The sequence below is a fragment of the Limulus polyphemus genome, unplaced genomic scaffold (genome assembly GCF_000517525.1).
Source record: "Limulus polyphemus unplaced genomic scaffold, Limulus_polyphemus-2.1.2 Scaffold715, whole genome shotgun sequence".
In the NCBI taxonomy this organism is placed as follows: domain Eukaryota; kingdom Metazoa; phylum Arthropoda; class Merostomata; order Xiphosura; family Limulidae; genus Limulus; species Limulus polyphemus.
In genome coordinates, this window is record NW_013666325.1 from 232848 (window position 1) to 255126 (window position 22279).

Genomic DNA, 22279 nt, shown 5'->3' on the forward strand with positions numbered 1-22279 from the left:
TATCAGACTTGCCAAAACTTTTCCCACAACTAATGTAAGACTAATGGGTCTATAATTAGTAGGACAAATTTTATCAATGCCCTTAAAAAGAGGAGTTACATTAACTAACTTCAAATCCTCTGGTGTCTGCCCACTATTCAAGGACTGACAAAAAATTAGTTGCAAGTGGCTCACATATCCAATCTTTAAACTCTTTCAAAACCCTTGGGGAAATATTATCTGGCTTAGGAACCTTATTGTTCTTTAAACTTCCCAATTTTTCTTAACTAGCTCAGAATTAATGCAGTCATCTTGTTCGACCTTGTTTCCAAGTATCAACTGTTCAAGATGTTGAACCTGTTACTTAGAGAAATATTCTAGAATCTGACTATTCAATTGTTCTATTATCACCCAAGATTTGATTTTTCATTTACAATTATCACAATCATCATAGTCTGATAATATGTGTCTTTGAACTGAGAAGTTGTGGTCTAATAAATACAAACGTTTTTGCTAGTACCCTGCTCAAAGATTATGTGGACAGTCACAATAAAACTTATAAACATAAATAAAATGCATAAATCTCTCATAAAGCTGTATCATTTTAGTACAGCTAATTCTGAAAACTATCATTTGAAGCTCTGAATTTATGAACTGTATCCTGTTTTTACAATTCATGTGAATTGATGTATCATGAAATTTAACTAATGTCAAATTTTCACGCCATATGTGAATAAGAAATTTTGCATCATGTAACACTACTTATAAAATAATACTAAATAGATAAAATTATATATGCACCCAAAACTTGTTTAATAATGTACACATAATTGATTTTTCAAAAAATCCTTACATTGCTATGAAAAAAATAGACTTGCATTATATTTCATTAGTTGCTTTTGAACTACTTAAAATATATTCTGAAAATTAAACTGCACAGATGTGTGGTATGGAATAAAAAAATTAGATTAATCTTTCAAGTACAAAGGCCTTTCAAAAATGGGAGAATTCATGAATGTATAATTTACTTACTAACCAATGCATTAATGATTTAGCTTATCAAATTATCATTGTAAATAACCTACAAACCTTGTGATGGTATTTCAATAGGAGCACTCTTGTCGATGCTTCCTGATGCTGCTGTCTCTCCATTCAGATAAGCAAGTAAGTCCTACACACAACACATTCACACATCTGTTAATTAAATAATGGAACACATTTTTTCAGTCTTTTCCACATCTTATTGCTATTTTACATTAGTATAAATAACCAGTGAAAGTCACATTTCAAAATAAAAAGTAAAACACAAGCTCTTTCAGAAATTGTGAAAATTCTTATTAACCTACTATTATACAAGTTATGAAAATACCCTGGAAAAAACGTTTTCTGTAAATTTCTTATATAAAAAGTTTATATTACAAACAAAAAATATTTTTGTGAAACAGATTTGTGTTAAGTTATAAATAAGTACATTATTTAGAAGTAACACTGTTCAATTGAGGAACCAACAAATATATTAACATGCCTTATTTTGTCTGCTACCTGGAATTAAGAGCATTCAACTGCACAACTGAAGCATTTGTATGTGTATTAAGCAGCCAAGATAGATTTGTTACCTGTACATTACAATGTGCGATAGAGGGTTAATGACATGTTTTTTTTCTGTTTACACAGTGAGTGTTATCACATGCAAGCTTTATATTTTAAATATCAGATATCCTTTGCCTTACTGAACAGAATTAACCTTTTCAAATTTATCTATAAAGAAAATATTCATTAAATGTCTCAACATGCTCAAATTAACACAAATAAGTATGTTTAACCACTGTTAAGATATAGAAGCTTAACAGGAGCTCTGAAAACCATTACTGAAGTATAATATGATTTATGTGCTATTCTATTATTTGACAGTATAAAAATATTTAAGAGAACAAAACTATCCTATTTTTAAAATTTGCATTTTTGAGATACAAAGCAGGTGTATAATATGATTTTAAGTTAGTTATAATACCAGAGGATAAATAATTTGAAGTTCACAGTATAATCTTTTAACTGTGCATAATAAAATTAAAAACAATAATAAATATAAATTGCATACATTTTATATCCTTACATAAAGATGAGGAAGCTTTGTGAAGGTGTAAAGTTGATTTGAATAAAGAGTAATTTATTCCTTCATTTTAACATATTTACTGTAGTGTTTGAGGTATCCATTTTAGTTGATTCTTTTCTAATTTAACTTCTGTTTTATTGGCCACAGGTTACATTTGAACTCAACACGGAGTTAAGTACAATAATTATTCTTTTCACAAAGTCATTAGACAGTTTAAGAAACTGTAAATGAACTGAATGAGAAATAATTGTTATTCCTAAATTTATTATGTATATGAAAATAACCTATATTATATTATTATAAAATATATGTTGACACAGCATCACTACTTGTGTGGCAGACTAAAATGACTCACTTGATGTGCAATGCACAGTTTGAATTAATATTTAAACTAATATAATATAATATCCTAATAACTATGAGCTACTGATCTTAAAGTGATAGTGTGTCAACTAGTTTAAATGCTGCATCACTATAAAACAGAATAACATTCATGACATCAGAAAAACACTAGGTTCAAAAAGCCTTAACATAAAATGATAAAAACCCTATAACACTAGCTCTTTCAAAAAGTGGACCTTTCTTCTTCAGGAGCATATTTGGAATGGTAGTGTAACGAAATGAGTGATATATAAAAGTGACCTTCATGACATCACTCAACTCCCTTTATATATCACTCATTCAGTTACACCACCATTCCCAGATTGCCCCTGAAGAAGAAAGGTTCACCTTTTGAAGGCTCTCGGGTTATAGGGTTTTTATCATTTTATAAACAGAATAACAAACTGCCATCATTTGAAGTTATTCAATAGTTAACATTTTCTAACACCAAAAATGTACTTCTGATAACTACTTATCTCTCTTCACCCAAAGCTATCTTGACCTTGATTTGCCCTCTAAGCACTGCTAAAATTTTGAACAGCACACCAGTCTTTTATACCCCTTCATTTTTGCCTCATTGCAGCAACATGTTACTCCAGATACTTGACACTTTCTGAGTTTTGTATAATTGAATTATTATTCATATTGTTTTTAATAGATAAATGTTTGCAAGGACAATTCTCATAAATTATTGGCTCATTTAAAATTATTCGACTGGATTTTATTTTATAGAAAATCTCATGTAAATCATTTCATTTATATTTAAGTATAATAAATTTTCATTAAATCACCCTCTCATGTATTTTAAATCATTGTTAATTTTTTTTATGAGCTCATCATCAGAATTTCAATTCTAAATTAATACTGAGTCATCTGCAAAACTTATTTCTCCATTAAACCTACTTTCCAAGAAATCATTTAAATATATTAAACATATTACTGATCCTAATACTGATCCCTGAGGTACTCCAGCAATTAAATTATTTTCATCACTTATAACATTACTTATTTTAACTACTTTTTTCTGTTAAATATATATAACTTAAACCAATTTAAAACTATACATCTTATCCAAATTATATAAAGTGTTTTGGTAAAAGTTCTAGTGAAATCGTGTCAAAAGCTTTTGATATATCTAGAAAAAAACCATATGTTATTTTACATCATTAATTGATTGATTTAATTTATTAACCACTGTAATAAAGGCATCTTCTGTATTTATATTTTCACGATATCCAAACTGACAACTTAAGAAAAAATTTATTAAATCTAAAAATTTTATCATTCTTTTTTTTAACAATCTTCTCAAGAATCTTTGATATAACTGAAAATAAAGCAATCGGTGTGGAATTATTTAAATCATCTTTATTTCCTCTTTTTAATTTTGGTATAATGATAGCAATTTTTAAAATATCTGGGAAAACTCATTTTTTTCCATTGACATATTAACTAAATACGTTATTAGCAGTGTCATTTTTTCAATATTAATTTTGATAATTTCTGCTGCAACTTTATCTTTTCCTGCAGCTTTTCTATTTTCTAAAGAGTTTATAGTTTTTTTATTTCATATTCATCAACTGGTATAAGATACATTGAATTAGCAGATATTAGTTTTATAACTTGTTTCATCTAATTGGTCTGTATTAAAATAGTTACAAAAATGTTTACTTATAAGTTCCTTTGCAATATTTACAAAGTAATCATTAAATGAATTTACATATAATATGGGTTGTTCAGAAATCTTAATGTGTTTATTCTTTACTGTAATGCTTTCAAACATTTCGGTGCATTGTGAGTGCTTTCCTGTAATCTTTAAATAGTCAATAAAGACTACAAAGGAGCTAACTTGTGTCAAATGTTTTGCACTGTCTTTGAATTCACAATGTAAAAGGTGCAACCCACAGCTTTCAATATCAATGAGCTTTGATTTGAAGTCCTATTCCAGATTTTCTAAGAATATTTTGTGGAACTTCTAATTTACATTGGTCAATCCATTGATAACTGCAAATCACTGGACAAAAATCACTTTTTAATTAGCTATGCTTTATCAAGCTTTTCCAATATCTTACATGAATATCCATTTGCTTGCTTTTGATTACTTTGTTAAGCAATTTGACAAGTAAGACTTGCTCTTCAACCTTTTTCATTTGATCAACTTTTTTTCTGACAATGTAAAAAACTGTGCAGCTGGGCTGTCCTTATACATGGCTTTACAAATGTCAGATACTCCAGCACATATGAGAAATTAAAAGAAATAACTTTCACCACCCCAAGTATCTCCGACTAGAGCACAATGCATCCTATCATAGCCTATAAGGATACACTGGTATTTGCTGCTCTGTGACTTGGAAAAGTAGCCTAAGAAGATGATTTTACTGCTACATTACTTGTTAAAATAAGACACTGGGATAAGCAAAGACTGGAATGAACAATGAAGTCCAGCTATTATTTATTAAGCTAAAAGTGTTAATAAAAAATGTTATATTTTGATCTAAACTAAATTAAGACTAAAATCTAAATCAACTTTTACTGCAGCTTAATACCATATTAAAGTATATCTAATTAGAATTAAGAAGTCTAAATCTACACTTCTCTGTTAGATTTAGACTTCTTAATTTTAATTAAAGTTAAAGATATCAAAGAAATAAGTGCTATGAATAGATCCATATCTAGCTATAAGCTTGCAATGTTAATTACACCTGTCAAGATCATCCTAGTGCAAAAGGGTCCAAATTGCTGGTTTATGTTATTGCTGCACTATTTTCCATTTCAATGTCATAAAACAGCTGATTAACCATAGTGCTGTCATAAACTTGTAACATTTACATTCTATCCAGGCCATGCCAATTACAAGTGCCTTAATATTCTGGGTCTAATGTAATACACAGGACTAGGCCAAAAATATCTGTCAAGTTCTGCAATTCACAGATAAATTTTACAGCAAAATCTAAACCACTGTCATGTCTTACCTTTACCATTTGAACTAGACAAATCAAAGAAGGCCTGAATGCACATGCTGCTTTTCTGATAATGCCATTCCTTTGGCATGTTTTCCACTACTATGCAAAAAAAAAACTGACTTGCCCATATTGTCAATATCAAAATAAGTTTTGCATGACATAAAGTAAACCCTGTGTACATTATTATCTTCTCCCAACCAATCCTTAAAGTCATCATGTTTTAACCTCTCCCTTTTCAATTTAAAATTGCGTGGCATTTGTTTATATTTCCACAAATAAATGAACAATGTCAAAGCATGTTCACAGTAGGCCTAGTGCCATGTGCAATAGTAAAGATACACATATCTTTAGCTTTGTCTTGAATATTGTAATCCTTTGTACAGGCTCTAATACAGAAATGCAAAGTCAGACTCTAATACCAATATAAGTAGACCTAGAATCTATACTCAGATGAAACTACAATCAAAGAGCACGGTGGAAACAAAGTTGAACATGAGACATTCTGGTGACCAGTTGACTGTTTCTGCTAGCTGACAAAATGCTTGTGAGATTTTGTGTGGAACATCTTGGGCACTTTCCTATGGAAAATATGTTTTCGAAATGTTTCAAAATATTCCGGAAAACCTTTAGTAGTTGCAATTGGTAAGATTTGTTTCCTCTTAATAGTATAGGCCTAACTATTGAAGTGGCATGTTTATGAAAATAAACATAAGTCTAATAAACACTTGTACTTGATCTCCAGTGGTCTAAAAAAATTCCAAGACTCTTCTAGTACTTAAAATTAAAATGCAAAAAATAAAAAATGCAAGTTTTTCCAGGAAATTTAGAATGGAACAAAAACTCTGCAGAATTTCCAAGACCTATGCAAACCCTGAATGATAACCTTCTTGTAATTACTAGCTTATAAAAGTAATTAAAATATGTTTTGTTCTATGAACTCTGACTGTCTCATTAATTCTCATGTAAACTTAATGAGTTGACAATCTGTGTGAAATTGCCACTGACTGCATATTCTTGGTATTTCAAATATTATTTGTAATGGGTTGTCAATTCAGCAGAAGAATCTAAAATATGGCCAGTTACAACACAGAAATTAACAAACTAGAAGTAGTTGCTCCACAGTATCTTCTACAGGAAAACAAAGTTAAACAAACAACTAGTTCTCACCTTTCGATCTGGTCTCCTTACAACAGGTATGTATTCTGCCTGAAAGAAACAAACACAAAAAGTTAAGAGGAATACATACAATTATTAACTTTTAACTTCACATTCAGTTTAATTCTTGATCCAGACTCACTATACTATTAAACATGATTTACATGTCCAGCTTTTCTATAACAGATGTTTCCATTTACAACGCCTGCTAATTCTCACCTTTAATGCCTAACTCCTCCATATAGGTAGCAGAGATTCCTAAATTATAATTTTCCAACACTTTCACGTAATAGCACAATTTCTGCTGGCCATTTAGCATTGATACTCCTATCTACCACATATTTAACATGGTACAGCTGCATATGTAGCATGCAAATAAGCATGTGACAGTCCTTCAACAATAGGAATGCTACACACCCTCCTGGCCTAGCTGGCTCCATCTATACTTCAAGATTAGGCAAAAAAGAAGCACCAGAAGTGGGAGAGGAGGTAAATATCTATCAGATATACATTTTCAGTTTAGGAAAATGTTAACTTCCAACATGATAGCTTACCTCCTCTCACATAATACCTATAATCCCACAATGAAAAGGTGGAGGGACCGGTACAAGTTTACCTAGATGAGCACCTTTCGGAAAGTATCCAAAGAGAGCCCATGGAGTGTGAAACCTCAATGGATGGGGTCACACCCATGGGAGATCACGCCACATCTGTACCAGGTATACTCTTCCTCCTTGTGAAAATACATTTTACAAAATTGAGTAAAAAGGATGCCCATCCAATGAATAATTGGACATGCCAAAATGGTGTAGAATGGCTAGAGCATATCAGCCCATTTTCAGTGGGTCAACTCCAGTCTAAAACCAGGTGGCATCAGGTATTTATCATCCGGTCAGCAGTAAGAGGAGGGTCTCCACCATTTTCACCTCTAGACTAGGAAGCAGAAAGGAAAAACAACTTCCATCCTACCATCGTAGCCAGAGCACGTATGCAAACTCAATACACATCTAACACCAGGCCACCCATGAACTCGACATCTGAGCAATGGTAGGAAGGGACATGCAATATGGTGGATGGGTCAACTCCAGTCCAAAACCTGGCAGCATTGGAAATCTATCATCCAGTCCACAGTAGGAGGAGGATCCCTACTAGCTACATGTGTGAGGGCTTATGTTTGCTAGTCCTGCTCTAATCCAACACCAGACTACACAGGAATCAACATCCAGCCAGAGGAATTTTTCATTCATTTCACTGTAGGAGGAGGGTTCACACCATCTCCCTACTCTCAACTGAGTGGAATTGAGCACACCCAAGAGGTTGCTGTCATGGTCCACCACCCCAGCAGATCGGAGCTGGTAAGAGGCAAGGATTTCCATACTCCACTCAAAAGGGGGGACAATATGATAGGAAATCTGGAGGAACACAACATCAGAGAAAGTGCAATGGGGGGACCATGAAACCCTATTTTTAAAAGCAGGCGAGGCCCAATTTATTCAACCAGGATTAGAGGAATGGGCAGCTATCCTGACACTGTTTTACTCATGATAGTCCATGAGTTGGTACAGTCTGGGATGGTCTTTAATTATGAAGCAAAACACCATGAGAAAACCTCTAGTGGTCTTGTGGAACACCCAATCTCAACAGTTAGCATTACAGACCTTAATGGCCATACAACGCAGCTTTATGGATTAGTATACCTGGATAGGCACTACTCACCACAGTTTGGGATCCAATGAGTATGCCATTATAATGTAAATAAAGAAACTGAAAAGACTTACCTACTCACAGTTGAACTGATAAGCACAGAATGGCAAGGGATGGTAAGTGGTGTCACGAGGAGGAGGAGATGATGAAGATGATGAGTGATGAAAGTGTGTTATGTGGTTCACGTATCAGTCTGGATGATCTCGATTGGTTGACGGAAGTGGGCAGCCAGGTAGACGGTGGAAAAGACCAAAACAAAAGAGAGATAGGATAAGAGAGGAAAAAAACAAGGTATTGGATAAGACTGCCCCATAAACAGTAACAGTAGAAACAGAATAACCATTGTTAAACAGCCAGGTAAAAAATTCTGAGACAAGGGGAACACTAGGACAGAAAAGAAAGTAACCATGGCACAGAAACTAATGGCGGAAAATGTGCCATTTACCCTGATAAACATTTAAGGATGAAAGGCAGACTTACTGGGAATGAAGGGATGCTACAGATGTGGAGAGTTCAGACTGCCTTGCAAGGAACTAGACAAATTCCATGTATGAAGCCAGAGTATGGCAATGGCAGGATGACATGCAGACAACTGAGGTTACAGAAAAAGGGAAACGGAAAGTGGAAGTTGTAACAGTTGGAATAACTGAAGGAAGGTAAGAATTGAAAACCATGTTTGAGCAAGCCAGAAAGGGGCAATGAGAAGGACTCAACATGGAGTGGTTTGTACAAAGGATAAAACCTCAGTATAGAAGGTGGATAAGAGGACAGGCTGAATATATCTACTGCCAAAGCCAAAGGATTTGGAACCAGGAATCAAAAGAGGAATTGAAGCAAGTGACAAATGCATCCAGAAGTACCTCACTGGGTGCACAACCATCAAAACATCTGGAGATCTAGGGATCACTTCGTGGGGAGAATCTTGATAGATCTGCAATAAGATTCAGAGCACCCAAGACATGACATGTCAGTAGGCTTATAGGATATGAATGGGCCCAGAGGAGGAGTTCCAATATTCAAAAACAAAGCCAACATGACCAAGTGCCCCCTTGTTGATTAATGTAAGAGAGAACAGTCAAATTGTTGAAATGGATCATGACCAATTTGCCTCATACCAAAGGTAGAAAATTATCTGAATCTTGATGAATGACAAGTAGCTCCAGAAGATTGATTGCAAAGATAATATGACCAAAAACCAATGACCTGCAATCTACTGGGAATCCATAAACACCCCCAACCTGTCAGAGAAGCATCTGTAAAAAGACGCAACAAGACATACTCTTAGCCTAGAAGGAAAGACAAAAGAGCCTCAAGAGTCACAGGGATAGGTGGAATTTTAGCATGACCAGTCGACCACTAGCATACAAGTGGTTGGCAAACCAAGAAGTGGTGTGGTTAGGGCATAATTAGACCATACATTGTATGTTTGACCTCAATTAATCTGGACAAACAGAGACAAGGGTTATGAACCTATCCCAATACAGTAGGAGTGCACACTACTTATTTAAGCAGTGACCCACACTACACAAACAGTGCCACAATGTCCCTATTTCCATCATATTGCACTGTACACAATCAGTGAGGACCTCTCCAAGGCACACCAGCCCAATGACTAGGAACTGATAAGTTGGAAGGATCTCCCATGCACCATTTGAAAAAGTGGGGATGAGAATTTGCATTGGGGAGACCCAGAGAAATGCCCAGATCCCTAAAGGAAGAGAACGGCAGATGGACCAGTGTTTAAAAAAACACCACTTCCATTGATAGATGAGCAGAGTTGAAGAACAACAGGATTGGAATAAGAAAAAAAAGACTACATGGTCAAAGAGGTAAGCCCTGTGGCCAATAAACCAGACAAATTGTGCAAGTAAAGATGAAGGGATGACAATTTGGGAAAAGAGAAATGTACATGGTTGGAGCAAAAAGAGAGCTGGAACAGGAGAGAAAAAAGAGAGGGCCCAGATGCTAATTGACGTAGCACAGAAAACAATGGTTGTGCTGACCAAGGAGGCATCACCAACAGGATCTGACAAGAAGTGTTGCATACCAAAGTAGGGAATTGAGGGAGAAGACAAAGAGGGTACATCTACAGAAAAAGGTGAGATCAGTCATGGCTGAGAGCACTGGCCACCAGGACTGAAGGATGAGGTACTAGGAACCAGTTCACATTAAATACATCTTTTTTAGGTGGGAGAGAAAGAGAAATCAGATTTATTTCTAAATTGTAACATCTCCTTCCAGTGAGATTCATAAGACATAATGTTCAATTCAGTGCCCTACAATGTTTTTAACCCTATATTATTTCAATTACCTGAATGGTATATTTGTCGTTTTTTGCAAAAATGTTCAACTTTTTCAATACCTAAACTTCAAACACTCAAAAATATGGTTTATAGTAACATATTGCACCATAATATTAAATTTTAATTTCTTCTTAGCCTGCATTTACATTCACAAGTCAACTTTTCAAATATGTCAATTTAATATATATAGTTACATACAGTTATATACATATATAGTTTTGTGTGTTGTATATAATTTTTTAACAGAATCTTATCTGTATCTAACCAGCAGAATCAATCAGTAGTTACTCAAACTATTACCACTACTGCTTGAATTAAAATAAGAACTTTTAAAGTAACCATACACTATGGTTGCATATAAAAGGGATATAAAAAAATGAAAGCAATTCTGAAATAATCAGAAAGTCCATAATTGATAAGACTTAAGAGTAGATAAGTCTGTTACTTTAAGAATATTTGATTATGCATTATTAATGTTCAATATTGCACACATCGCTTGACTTTGTCATTTTGATGAGAGGTATTAAACTGTTTAACAGTCAGTTCAATCTTTTTTATTGTCTGATGCATTTCTAAGGCCAAAACATTTAAGTGTAAAGAAAGTAATTACAAGTGATTGCACGATAATTCATTTAGCTTGCACAATAAATAATTGTTATAAGAATGAAGAAAGTAGTTAAAAGTATTTGCAAAATGTTATTCTATTCAACATAATAAAAATCATGTGCAAAAAAATTGTCATGTACTTCAAGTAAGCTTCTCTAGTTTCAAATTTATATAGCCATAATAAAAGCCAGGTTTCTTATTATAAAATTATGAAAGATGCAATATCCATTATTTAGGAAGATCCGTAAAAGGAACCTGTTAACATTCTCCTTATTCTGAAAAATATTTTGCTTCTGTTAATCCAAAGCTGTTCATATTAACATAATCAAAATAAGCTCTTTGTTGGCTATACTACATTGTATAATTCAATGCAGAAAGATATTATTAATACTCACTGCTGCTTGTCTGACATACACTGGATGAGACAAGTGGATATTTTTTAAAAGAAAGAGTAAACATTCCAAAGTGTAGTACTCTTTTGAAGTACCATCTTTTCCACATCTATGGTAGATGAAAAAAAAAAAGAAAAAATATATGAATAAAGTATAATTATAAAATCAAGAAAACATTTCAACATCATCTTTATGCATAATTCATTGACAGTAGTTTTTTGGTGTTGAAACAATTAAAAACGTTCATCATTCATGAAGCAAATATTTACAAATATTAAAAGAAATCTACACTTTTTTACACAAAATGTACATGGCATTTAATATAAATATACATCATCAAATCTTAATGTGTCTTTACAACATGCAGTTGCCATCCATTCTACAAAGTTTCATCATTAGTTATCCTGTTTGGAATGTTACTTCTGCATTATTTAATTTCTTAATAATATAGATAACATTTACATGAATATTTCACTGTACATGCTATTTCTTTTTTCATACATATTGTTACGACAATAGAAGTCGCGTGACGCTGGGAGCATGCGCTGGAGTTCTAAAAAGATCGAGGAACCTGTCAAACATCCTGCCGTTTGCTAGACATGCGCTCTTATAGTATATAAGCCAGCAAATCGCGTGACGCTGGGAGCATGCGCTGGAGTTCTAAAAAGATTGAGGAACCTGTCAAACATCCTGCTGTTTGCTAGACATGCGCTCTTATAGTATATAAGCCAGCAAATAAAGTGATGGGAGAGAGAATTGCAGACAGAGAGAGATGGACAATTAGTCAAGCACGGTAGTGACCATAAATAGAGTGCATGAATTGTTGTGAATTATAGCGTGTGTTTAAGTTAAAGTGACTGTGGAAATTAAGTGTATTGCAAAGTTGTATTGAGAAAGAATAAACTAGTTTTATTTAAGAAAGGACTTGTGTCGCTGAAGTTTCTGGGAAAGAATTTCTACGGAAAATTAACAAACAAACAGAGACGTAACAATATATATATATTGTTCATCTGAACTTTCAATGTACATCTCTTTGTTTCTCCTTTCTAACTCAATACTTCATTGCTATATAACATATATTTATAACAGATGTTCATGTTTTTTCTGACCTGTAATGTATTCTACCTGTATATTAGTCCTCCAGCTGTAGTTAATTGTATTACAGAGTTGATATTTTCAAGCACAACATTAACAATCCATAAAGTATAAAATGTATAAGCTATAAGGTAATATTTCTAGACACTCATGTTATTTTGATTTTTGTTATTATCTCCTGTTTGCATTAAAAAACATCTATATCATTAGTATAATTCAGTACCCACATCTCCTTCACCCTTCCTAACTGTCAAAACCCAAACCCCAACACCATTACTGCAAGAAAAGTGAGGCAACTGAGGGATTTTTGTTTCTACAATTGAAAATAACTTTCATCAGGCTAAAGGAATACTGATAAAGATGTCCACTGAAGGAAGAATCTTCAACTGTTGTAGATCTGTTCAAAAAACTGTGGTCCTTAATCAATTTTGTAAAAAAAAATAAAAAAATAACAAGTTGAAAGCAATCATTACTGTAATTTAAACTCTAAAAATGGAAAGCAATCTTTCTTTAGAGTATGACTTACCAAAGTTACCTATAAAATATTTACTCAAAATATGATTGTTAAACATAAAATGTTCTACATTTCTGTAATGGATATAAAAGTTAAAAGCTCATCATAGAATATGTGAAAGCAAAGAATTATCTTTAATTTTCTTGATGAGTAAAGGTTTAAAGGTTCATTACATGACTTGTGATAGAAAATGGCTATTTTTATGAAAAAATCTGTACGTGGACAAATAAATAATTTTTTTTCCTTGATGCGGTAGTCAGGTTGGTTAACATGAATTATTAGACTTTAGTCTACATGTACATTGTTTATGAGGTCAATTACCAAATTTAGGCAAAACAAAATGTTGAACTTTTGATAACAGTTCTAGATACTTGTATATATTTGTTAAAAATTTCTTTTTCACCAGAGGTAAAATTGAAAAAAGTCCATCTGCTGTGGACTGCATAACCTTATTCACATATCTAAATTAATTTAGGTTACTATATGGTGAAGTTAAATGGACTCAAAACCCAACTGTTCTAGATACATGGTTCTTACATTCACTTCAACCATGGTGTTATAAGTTTAAGAGATGCTTGTTGATTTATTCACTTCTTGCATAAATATATTTTGTGCAATGCTTGTGCAACTAAAAGACAGTAAAAGTTTGAAGGAACTTTCTTAAATGTTTTTTATTTCTTATAGGGTTTAGCTAAAAGAACAATTAATACACTTCTTGTTTAAATATATTCTGTACAATACTTGTGTAACTAACATATGGTTATAGTTCACAATAACTTTCTTAATGTGTTTTCAGTTGTTAATTATTTAATTATATATTTTGATTGTCATTATCTTTACAGAAAAGACAAATATTTTTATCAAAAACACTTTCTGATGCATTTATTTTCAGGCATAAGCTTCAGAAGGTTTTTAAGATTATAAAAATGAGTATCTATGACTAGATAAAATCTATACTGGCAGTATTTATTTTAAACTATGTACAGTTTGAAAAGAAACTAATTTTTGATAACAGATTTGATGATCACTGGCATGTTTTGAATGGGTAACAGAATCAATGCTGTGTTTAATGTCACCTATTCAAGGTTTGATCACATTTGATTGTGACCTATACAAAGTGATCATATCTAAAATAAATGTATCAGTGAAAATGAAAACACTGAACAGTGGTCATTTGAGCTGTTTCCAGCCTCTTTAATGCAAGGAAATGCAAATCTTCTGGAGGTTCCAACTCCTCCCCCCAGACTCCCCATGATGACATCACTGATGCCCTAACTAAAATCTTAGATGAAGCCCTTATTACTCTCAGAATCTTTGTTGATATTATTTACTTGTATTAACATAAAGGCTTTTATATCTATCTATATTTTTGTGTGTGTTTGTCTATTTACCTTTATTGTATTTTAAAGTTTTGTTCTATTCTGTAAGAATATTTTTGCTTTGATAATTTTTTGTCATATCTACTAGAAATATAACAACCTAATGTACAGTATTGTGCTGCTCTAATTTTAAACACAATTGTATTTGTTATGGTATTTACTGTAAGTTAGAGTATTTTGATTTGTAGTAAACATTTCTATCTCTAAATATCACTGTCCAGTGTCATCTGAACTTAATATTATGATTCCACAAATTGAAATTAGGTCAAATATAAAATTTAAATATATACATCTGGCCAAATTTCTAGATAATTAATTTAATTGGTCTTAACCATTCCTTTTACAATTGATGGTGAAAAGATTAATGATTTCCTAGCATGCTGAAGGACATCAAAAACCTTTTCTTTTTATATTAATGGGACTACCCTAATGACCTGGGTAACTTGAAGTTTTATAATAATAACAGAAAAATGAACAACTTGAACTCAGAACTGATTGTCATGTAAAACTGTTAATTCATTTTTGTATCTTAAAATTGTCTGTTTCACATAACTGTAATAGAATAAAACAACTTAGAAGGAGATACTGAAAAGTACTGATTATTGTGTTTGTCAATGCTAAAGAAATTACAAATCTGTTACAATTAGGAATAATTATAACATTATCTCAACTACTTGGATAAATAAGTATATCTTATCAGACCTACTGGTAGAGTTACTTAGTACACTACACATGTATTGTTCATAGCTGAGTAATGTTACTTAGCTCAAAATTCTGGTGCATATTTAATAATAATAAAACCTAAAAGATGATCAAAGACTCTGAAATTTGATGTTAATGTTACCAAGCATAGAATTCATGGCTGTAGCAAAACAAATTTTCAGTTCATTATTAATATCATCTTACACTTTACATTTGGCCTTGGTTCAATGACAAACTTTAAAAAGTCAAGGATAATGGAAAAAAGCAAACTGTTAATTACTTGTTACTTAAAGTTACACCAAGTTATTGTCTTACTCTTATGATCTTTGTTATTTATTGATTTACACAAATCTTAACTGCTGTTACTACTACAAGTTCTTTGTAACTAATATGCTAATAGCACTAATAAACTACTAGTAATCGATAACAATACTCAATTTTCATAGAAAATAATAAGCATAATATAGAGTATTGTTCTATTTGTATTAACTATTACTAATAGTGATACTATACCACTATTACTATTATTATTACTGATTACTAGCAGTAGTATTAATATTAGTAATATAACCAGTAACATGACGTTGGTTATTATAACTATAACTTGTATAACAATATAACTGATTCTAATTGGCATATAATACAGTGGTGACTGCTAGCGACATATAAATTATAACTTTTAAATTCAATTTTGAGTATTTTGTAACCTAGTTTTTGTCTTGTGTTTTATTGTAATTATATATAATACTCATCAACTCAGCACTCTATATAGTTTATATCACTCACATACCCCCATAGTAAGTAGTTAGTATTCACAGTTTTGGGCCATGAATATTCTCCAAATATTATTTGATCATTTCTTTCAATTATTTCCTTCTTATTAACGTTATACTGACGCAGTAAACTTAATGGGTCAGCCATTTTACTTAATCTGAAATACGACTATTCCCAAAGAATTATGGGAATAGCCACGCACAAACGTAGAACTAAAAATCAAAAGTGGTTTATCTTCTAGCCTATGGAGAAGTTTGACGCTTAGCACAGCACGTGATATAAACATAGCAGACGACTTTTTACACAAGGATTTGTAGGCTTCTCTAATGACTAATGTGTTTTGTTGTTGATGTTGTTTATTGTTTGAAACTTTTCCTTTGTATTTTTTCAGAATGTTTTCTCCAGAAACAACAGACAGTGATGTAAATCATCAATTAAATCCACCCAAAAATACTTCCAGAAGTAAAAAATTGTCAACAAATAAATCAAAACGAAATCTCCATAAGCGTAAGGCTAAGTTGAAGCTTGATCATGACGTACATTATAGGGGTAGCCCTAGTGAACGTACGAAGAAAAGTAAGGACTGACAGTTAGACGTAGCTTAAACTTTGTACTCAAATTATAGTGATAATTTACTTAGCAATACTGCAAATCTTTTCACTAAAATAGCTAGAGATATTTTAAATTGAATGCTATTTACTATGTTAGTATGTATGGATAATTAGTAATGTTGTAACAATCTTTACCATATTAACTATGGTTCTATATTAACTCAATAACTGTCCATGGTATTATGCTACTAATACTATTACTAGTATTAGGGTTAACAATAACAATACAAATACTGAGATAGCGTAATTTTATTTAAGACAACGAAAGCTTAGTTTCTGTTTATATAAGATTACTTATGATTAACTTAAGATTAACTATGGTTCTATATTAACTCAATAACTGTCCATGGTATTATGCTACTAATACTATTACTAGTATTAGGGTTAACAATAACAATACAAATACTGAGATGCGTAATTTTATTTAAGACAACGAAAGCTTAGTTTCTGTTTATATAAGATTACTTATGGGACATCAAGGAGCCTCTTGCCAGTCTTGGTCCATTAAGGTGCTCTGTCACCCAATTTCCCAGAGAAAATCACTAAATCCAACCCTGATCCTCAAAATATTCATAAATCCTTTTCTCTTGTTTTTTTTCTTTGATTTTTAACTTTAAGATAAACTAGTGCTTCCAGTAGGGATTTTCCAACTTTGGTGAGGGGTAGTCCCCCTGTAATTTAGTTAGAGGACGAGTGTAGCACACTCAGAAAATACAACTCAACTTTTACTTTTTGAAATAAATATAAGGTGATAAATTATAATAGTTAAGTACTATTTTTAACTGAACTGACTGGCAATGGGTATAATTAAACCATATATTAGAAACACACACACATACCTGTATAACATATACAGATGAATATAAACAGCAAGTTAGACACCAGCAAAAGTAACATGAAATTGAAGCATAAAATGGCAATTATTTTATTAATTATTTAATACTTCATAATATACTCTTGTATAAAACATTCCTATGACTGTATTTTTGAGGAAGACTTGTTTACAAAAGCATGCAAATGTAGTCTACCTGTTTTTGGCAGAATATGTCAAAGTTAATAACACTAGTGTTAAGAAAGTGATCACTGATTAAAAGTTATCATGGATAGTTCTAGCATTAGTGCCAAATGCAAATGTATTAAATTGAAATGCATGGATAAGTAATGTAGAACTATATTTAATGATAACTATACAATGACACACAATAAAAAGCAGCATCAGGGAAGAAATATACCATACATTATGGCTGATACCTCTAGGTAATGCCTTCAAATATTCCAAGAGAGCAAAGCAAAAAATTTAGTTAGTGTTATTGTGTCATTTATAAATTTTTCTGCATTATAAAATTATATACTATTTAGTACATAAGAAACAGAAATGTTATGCATTTTTCTAATATAAGCCTTAATATATAAACTATACAATGATACGTCTATTAAAGCCAAGCATAGAAGTGTGTTTTCTGTTTCACATTGAAAAAAAAGTAGGGTAGGTAGACAAGTAAGCTTTAATTTCATTTTATCTTTTTTTTTATTTGGACCAAAAAAATGGGTCAAAGGTGGATTGATATTTTGTGACAGGAAATGAATGATAATACTTGTACTTCAATATTTTTAATTGAATATGTCAGGATATAAAAGTAAATTTACTTTTAAAATATAACTTCTCTCTAGCAACTATACAGTTTTAAACAGTTGTTATGTTTTGTTAAATTTTACATGTATAAAATATCTTATGTATTAAGTGTTTTATGTACATTTGTGTAGCATACACATATAATTATTTATATGTCAATTTCTAGTTCTAGTCTACACGTTTTCTTATCTTTAGTCCATTGGATTAGTTTAGATAGCAAATTTATACTTACACATCCTCAACTAATTTCCCTTTGGAAAAGTCATGGCTTCTGGATTTAACAAAATTTCTTAAAAGCTTGAAAGTTGTGAATAAAGAGACTGTAGGACATTAACAGTCAAATACATCTTTCAAAACTTGATATACGTTGGAGAAAATTCTAGGAATTGAAATATTGTTAATGTGATATTTATATTTAACTAGATGAATTCAAAGGACAGAATGGTAAATTATAGAGCTAGTAGTTTTGCTTCTGATTTTAGCAAACATGAAATTTGGTATTCAATAAGCTATACCTACAATAATTTGAGAATGGGATTTCTATGTCACTCAAACTTGCTGGGTTTTTGATGTGACCCTTATGTAGTACTAAGATGCACTAATTTCCAACAGAAAAGTAGCAAATATCTGCAATGTACAGCAAATTCAGAAAATATTAAACACAGAACAAAATTAACAGAGACAACAAAGGGAAAGACTCAAATAAGCATGTAAAATAAAGAATACTAAAGGACTTATTCACATAAACAAAGAAGACATAGTGGTTTTATTATAGTTACTGGCTTCACAGTTCACTATATGACTTCCGGTTACTGGAGCTGGAGAGAAAAGTGTCTTCAAGGGATGGAGATTGGAGCAGAATAATAATAATACCAAACTTTCAAAGTGAAACAAAAGCCCTGTCACATTATCCTATAATCGTAGATTACCTAATTAAGTCAGTAATCATTTCAAGAGAGATAAACGTCAGCTCATAATAACTTGTACAAGTCTCTGTACCACCCCTTGAAATGAGTGTGACCTCAGTCCAGGAAATCATGACATGGAAATTGCATCAAGCAAGTATAAGTCTTACTTGAAAAATCATCTATAACCTTTCGCTAAGCTAGAGGATCAGTGAAGTTTAAAACCTTTTACATCTTGAAGTTGGACAAAAACGTTAAAACAAATAGAAGACAATTGAATGAATAAAACAAAAATCTTTATTAATATAAATCACAAGGGGTACTTCCCTAAGTTGGCTGGCTTCAGTGTTCATCATGTAAGCTGTTTGAAAATAGATTTACAGTTTGTAAATACTACATACATGGCACTACATCAATTATATGCCCACAACAAAGAGAATCTTTATTAATGTAAGCTTCAATATCCAGTTAAAGCTAAATTACATAATTTAAAATATACAAAAGTCAAAATAAAATTAAGTTAAATCATCTTGGGATGAAATTACATGAAACAAACACAAATTCAAAGTAAATGAAATAAAACCAAATACAATCAAATTAAAACAAATGAAACAACATACATTCATGGATTTTAATAAAATTGAAACAAATCAGGATACAATGAAATAAACATAAAATCAAAATTAAACATAACAATTATACAAACTTAATCATGACACCAAAATAATTAAATTGAACACAATGGAATAAAGTGAACCAAACAAAATTAATTTAAAGCAAATCATATAAAAGAAAAACTAACAGTTTACAGAATCATAGCATTAACTAAAGTCAAAGATATCAAGTGAAACTGGAATGAATTTAAGTGAACTGAATCATACCACATCAAACAGAACTAAACAAGGTTTAAGATCAGGATAATGAAGAAATTTGTGATTCAAACCAAAATTGAAATGAAAACTGAATGCAATATCAACTTAAAAAATCAATTCAAATTTTAATAAAAAGTGTACTTAAAATTAGCAAAATTAAATGAAACTGTAAAGTAAACAAAATGTAAATGAGATGTGACTTAAAATCATACTATAGGTAAAACTGTAAAAACAATTAAACACAAACAAGCTTCTGAACATAAGTGAATAAAAAAATAATAAATAGTATATATATATATATATATATATAAATGCTACTTATGCTGTGACTCTCTAAAACAACAAAAGACCCTTAAGTTCCTCTGTAGATTGCTACTTTTTTAATGGTAATATTCCAGAGAGCCTCTTTAGACCTCTAAATGTTGTTTTTAGTAGAACTACTTCAGGCATCAGTTATTCTGAGTGAGCTGCTGGTCAACTTCAATGGATCTTTGTTTAGCAGGTGGCACAGTGCCCAGTCCTACAACCACTGGGTACTGTTATGTATCTGCTTGTTTGATAATTTCCGGAAAAATTCTTTCCGAGAAACTTAAGCAATACAAATCCTTTCTTGATTAAACTAGTTTATTCTTCCCCGATACAAATTTTTAATACAAAGTAATTCCACAGTCAATAGTTCTTGTCACTGAACAAGTTTTATAATACACGCTATAAATCACAGTGATTCACACACTTTGCTGGCCATCACTACTGTTCGCTTCTTTAATTATCTATCTATCTGGCTGGCTTTCTTTGCCAGGCTTATATATTAAAAAGAGGGCTTCTCAATCAGACTAGAGTTGCCGGGCAAATTCATGATCCTTCGAGAAACTCCAGCGCGCATGCTCCCAGCATCACGTGACTTCCGCTGTCGTAACAGTGCCTTAACCTGGCAATGGCATCACTTCATTGAGAACTTGTGGAATGGTGGTTGTCAGCTTTTGTAGGATAACTGGTGTGGCACTGATGCAACTTACCTTGTCTTCTGTGGTTATGAGTGTCTTACTTCTTCTTCCTTAACTTTCATGGTCATAGAAAAACGTTTGGAATCTTATGTACACCCTTTTCATGGCACACCAAATCATAATTCAATTACTAATGTTCATGCAGCCATCAACAGGATATCAGTGGTATAGATACTCTGCTTCTTGAAGGTGTGGTGCCTTAGTTTTTGATGCAGGAACTGATAGCATAACCACTGTTGAGCTGGATTAATTAATTGCATCTTGCAATTGTTGTTTAAAAGTTTTTGGTACTGAAGCATGGTCTGATTCTAAAGTACACAACTGTCCATTAGAGTCTCCTGACCTTTTCCTAGGGTTGAGACCCCAATGTCAGCAAAGAATTAAGAATTCCTCTTCTAAAGTCTTATGAGATACACTTTACTTGCTGTTTATCTGCTAAGAAACAAGATAGCCAGTGGTCAAGAATCATGGCTTTTATAGCAAAAGTAAAAAAAGGAAAATTCCAAGTCAACTGAACCTATAGTAGGTCAGAAGTTTAGCCAGTACAATAAGGTTAAACATTACAACTAGTAAGGTTGCAACCTGACTTTACCTAGTAAAACTTCATCTAGATAGGATTTAACACACATTACAATAATATTAAATACACTAACATCTATAACACCAGTGTATTTAGCCTTTGTGGAACCAAATCAAACATATCCTTTGCCAGCATTAAGAAATACAGAATACACCATGTTTCCCATTTAATTTGATATGAGGTAATCTCTGTGGTCTTTATCAAACATGCACATCTTAATATCTGAGCCAAATTCTTTATTTGCTTGAACAAATTTTGCTATTGTATGTTAAACATTTATGTACATAATTAAATATACACAAACTGGTCCATATATAACACTGTTATAACAGACACACACATATGTACTAATGTACACATATTTAAAAATGCATACTTGTAATACATGATGCCACCATTCAGCTGCATAATCATGGCAGTAACACATCCTCTGAATAAAATGTGTATCTTTCAGCATTTATTAAAGATTTAGATCACAACAATTCAAGTGATTCCATGAAAATGAAAGCAATCACAGACTTAAGTGGCTGTTTCTCCCACAGACATCCATGCAGATCACAGTTTGTGTTGTCAACTGCAAAATTCATTCACATGCATACATTCTAATGTTGCAGAAG

The 22279-nt window shown here is 31.9% G+C and overlaps 1 protein-coding gene across 2 annotated transcripts in view; it reads right to left on the reverse strand.

Annotated features, from left to right (window-relative positions):
* The window catches only part of LOC106460131 (parafibromin-like), a 79778-nt gene extending 63568 nt beyond the window's left edge, over positions 1-16210 (reverse strand). For both annotated transcript variants that reach the window (XM_022386782.1, XM_013919813.2), the window contains exons 1-4: positions 16074-16210; positions 11597-11702; positions 6601-6639; positions 1069-1150 (exon numbers count right to left, since the gene is read on the reverse strand). In XM_022386782.1, the coding sequence (XP_022242490.1) occupies positions 1069-1150; positions 6601-6639; positions 11597-11702; positions 16074-16204 (358 nt within the window). In that variant the 5' untranslated portion in view covers positions 16205-16210. The remainder of the gene's footprint in view (positions 1-1068; positions 1151-6600; positions 6640-11596; positions 11703-16073) is intronic.
* Positions 16211-22279: the final 6069 nt, after the last annotated feature.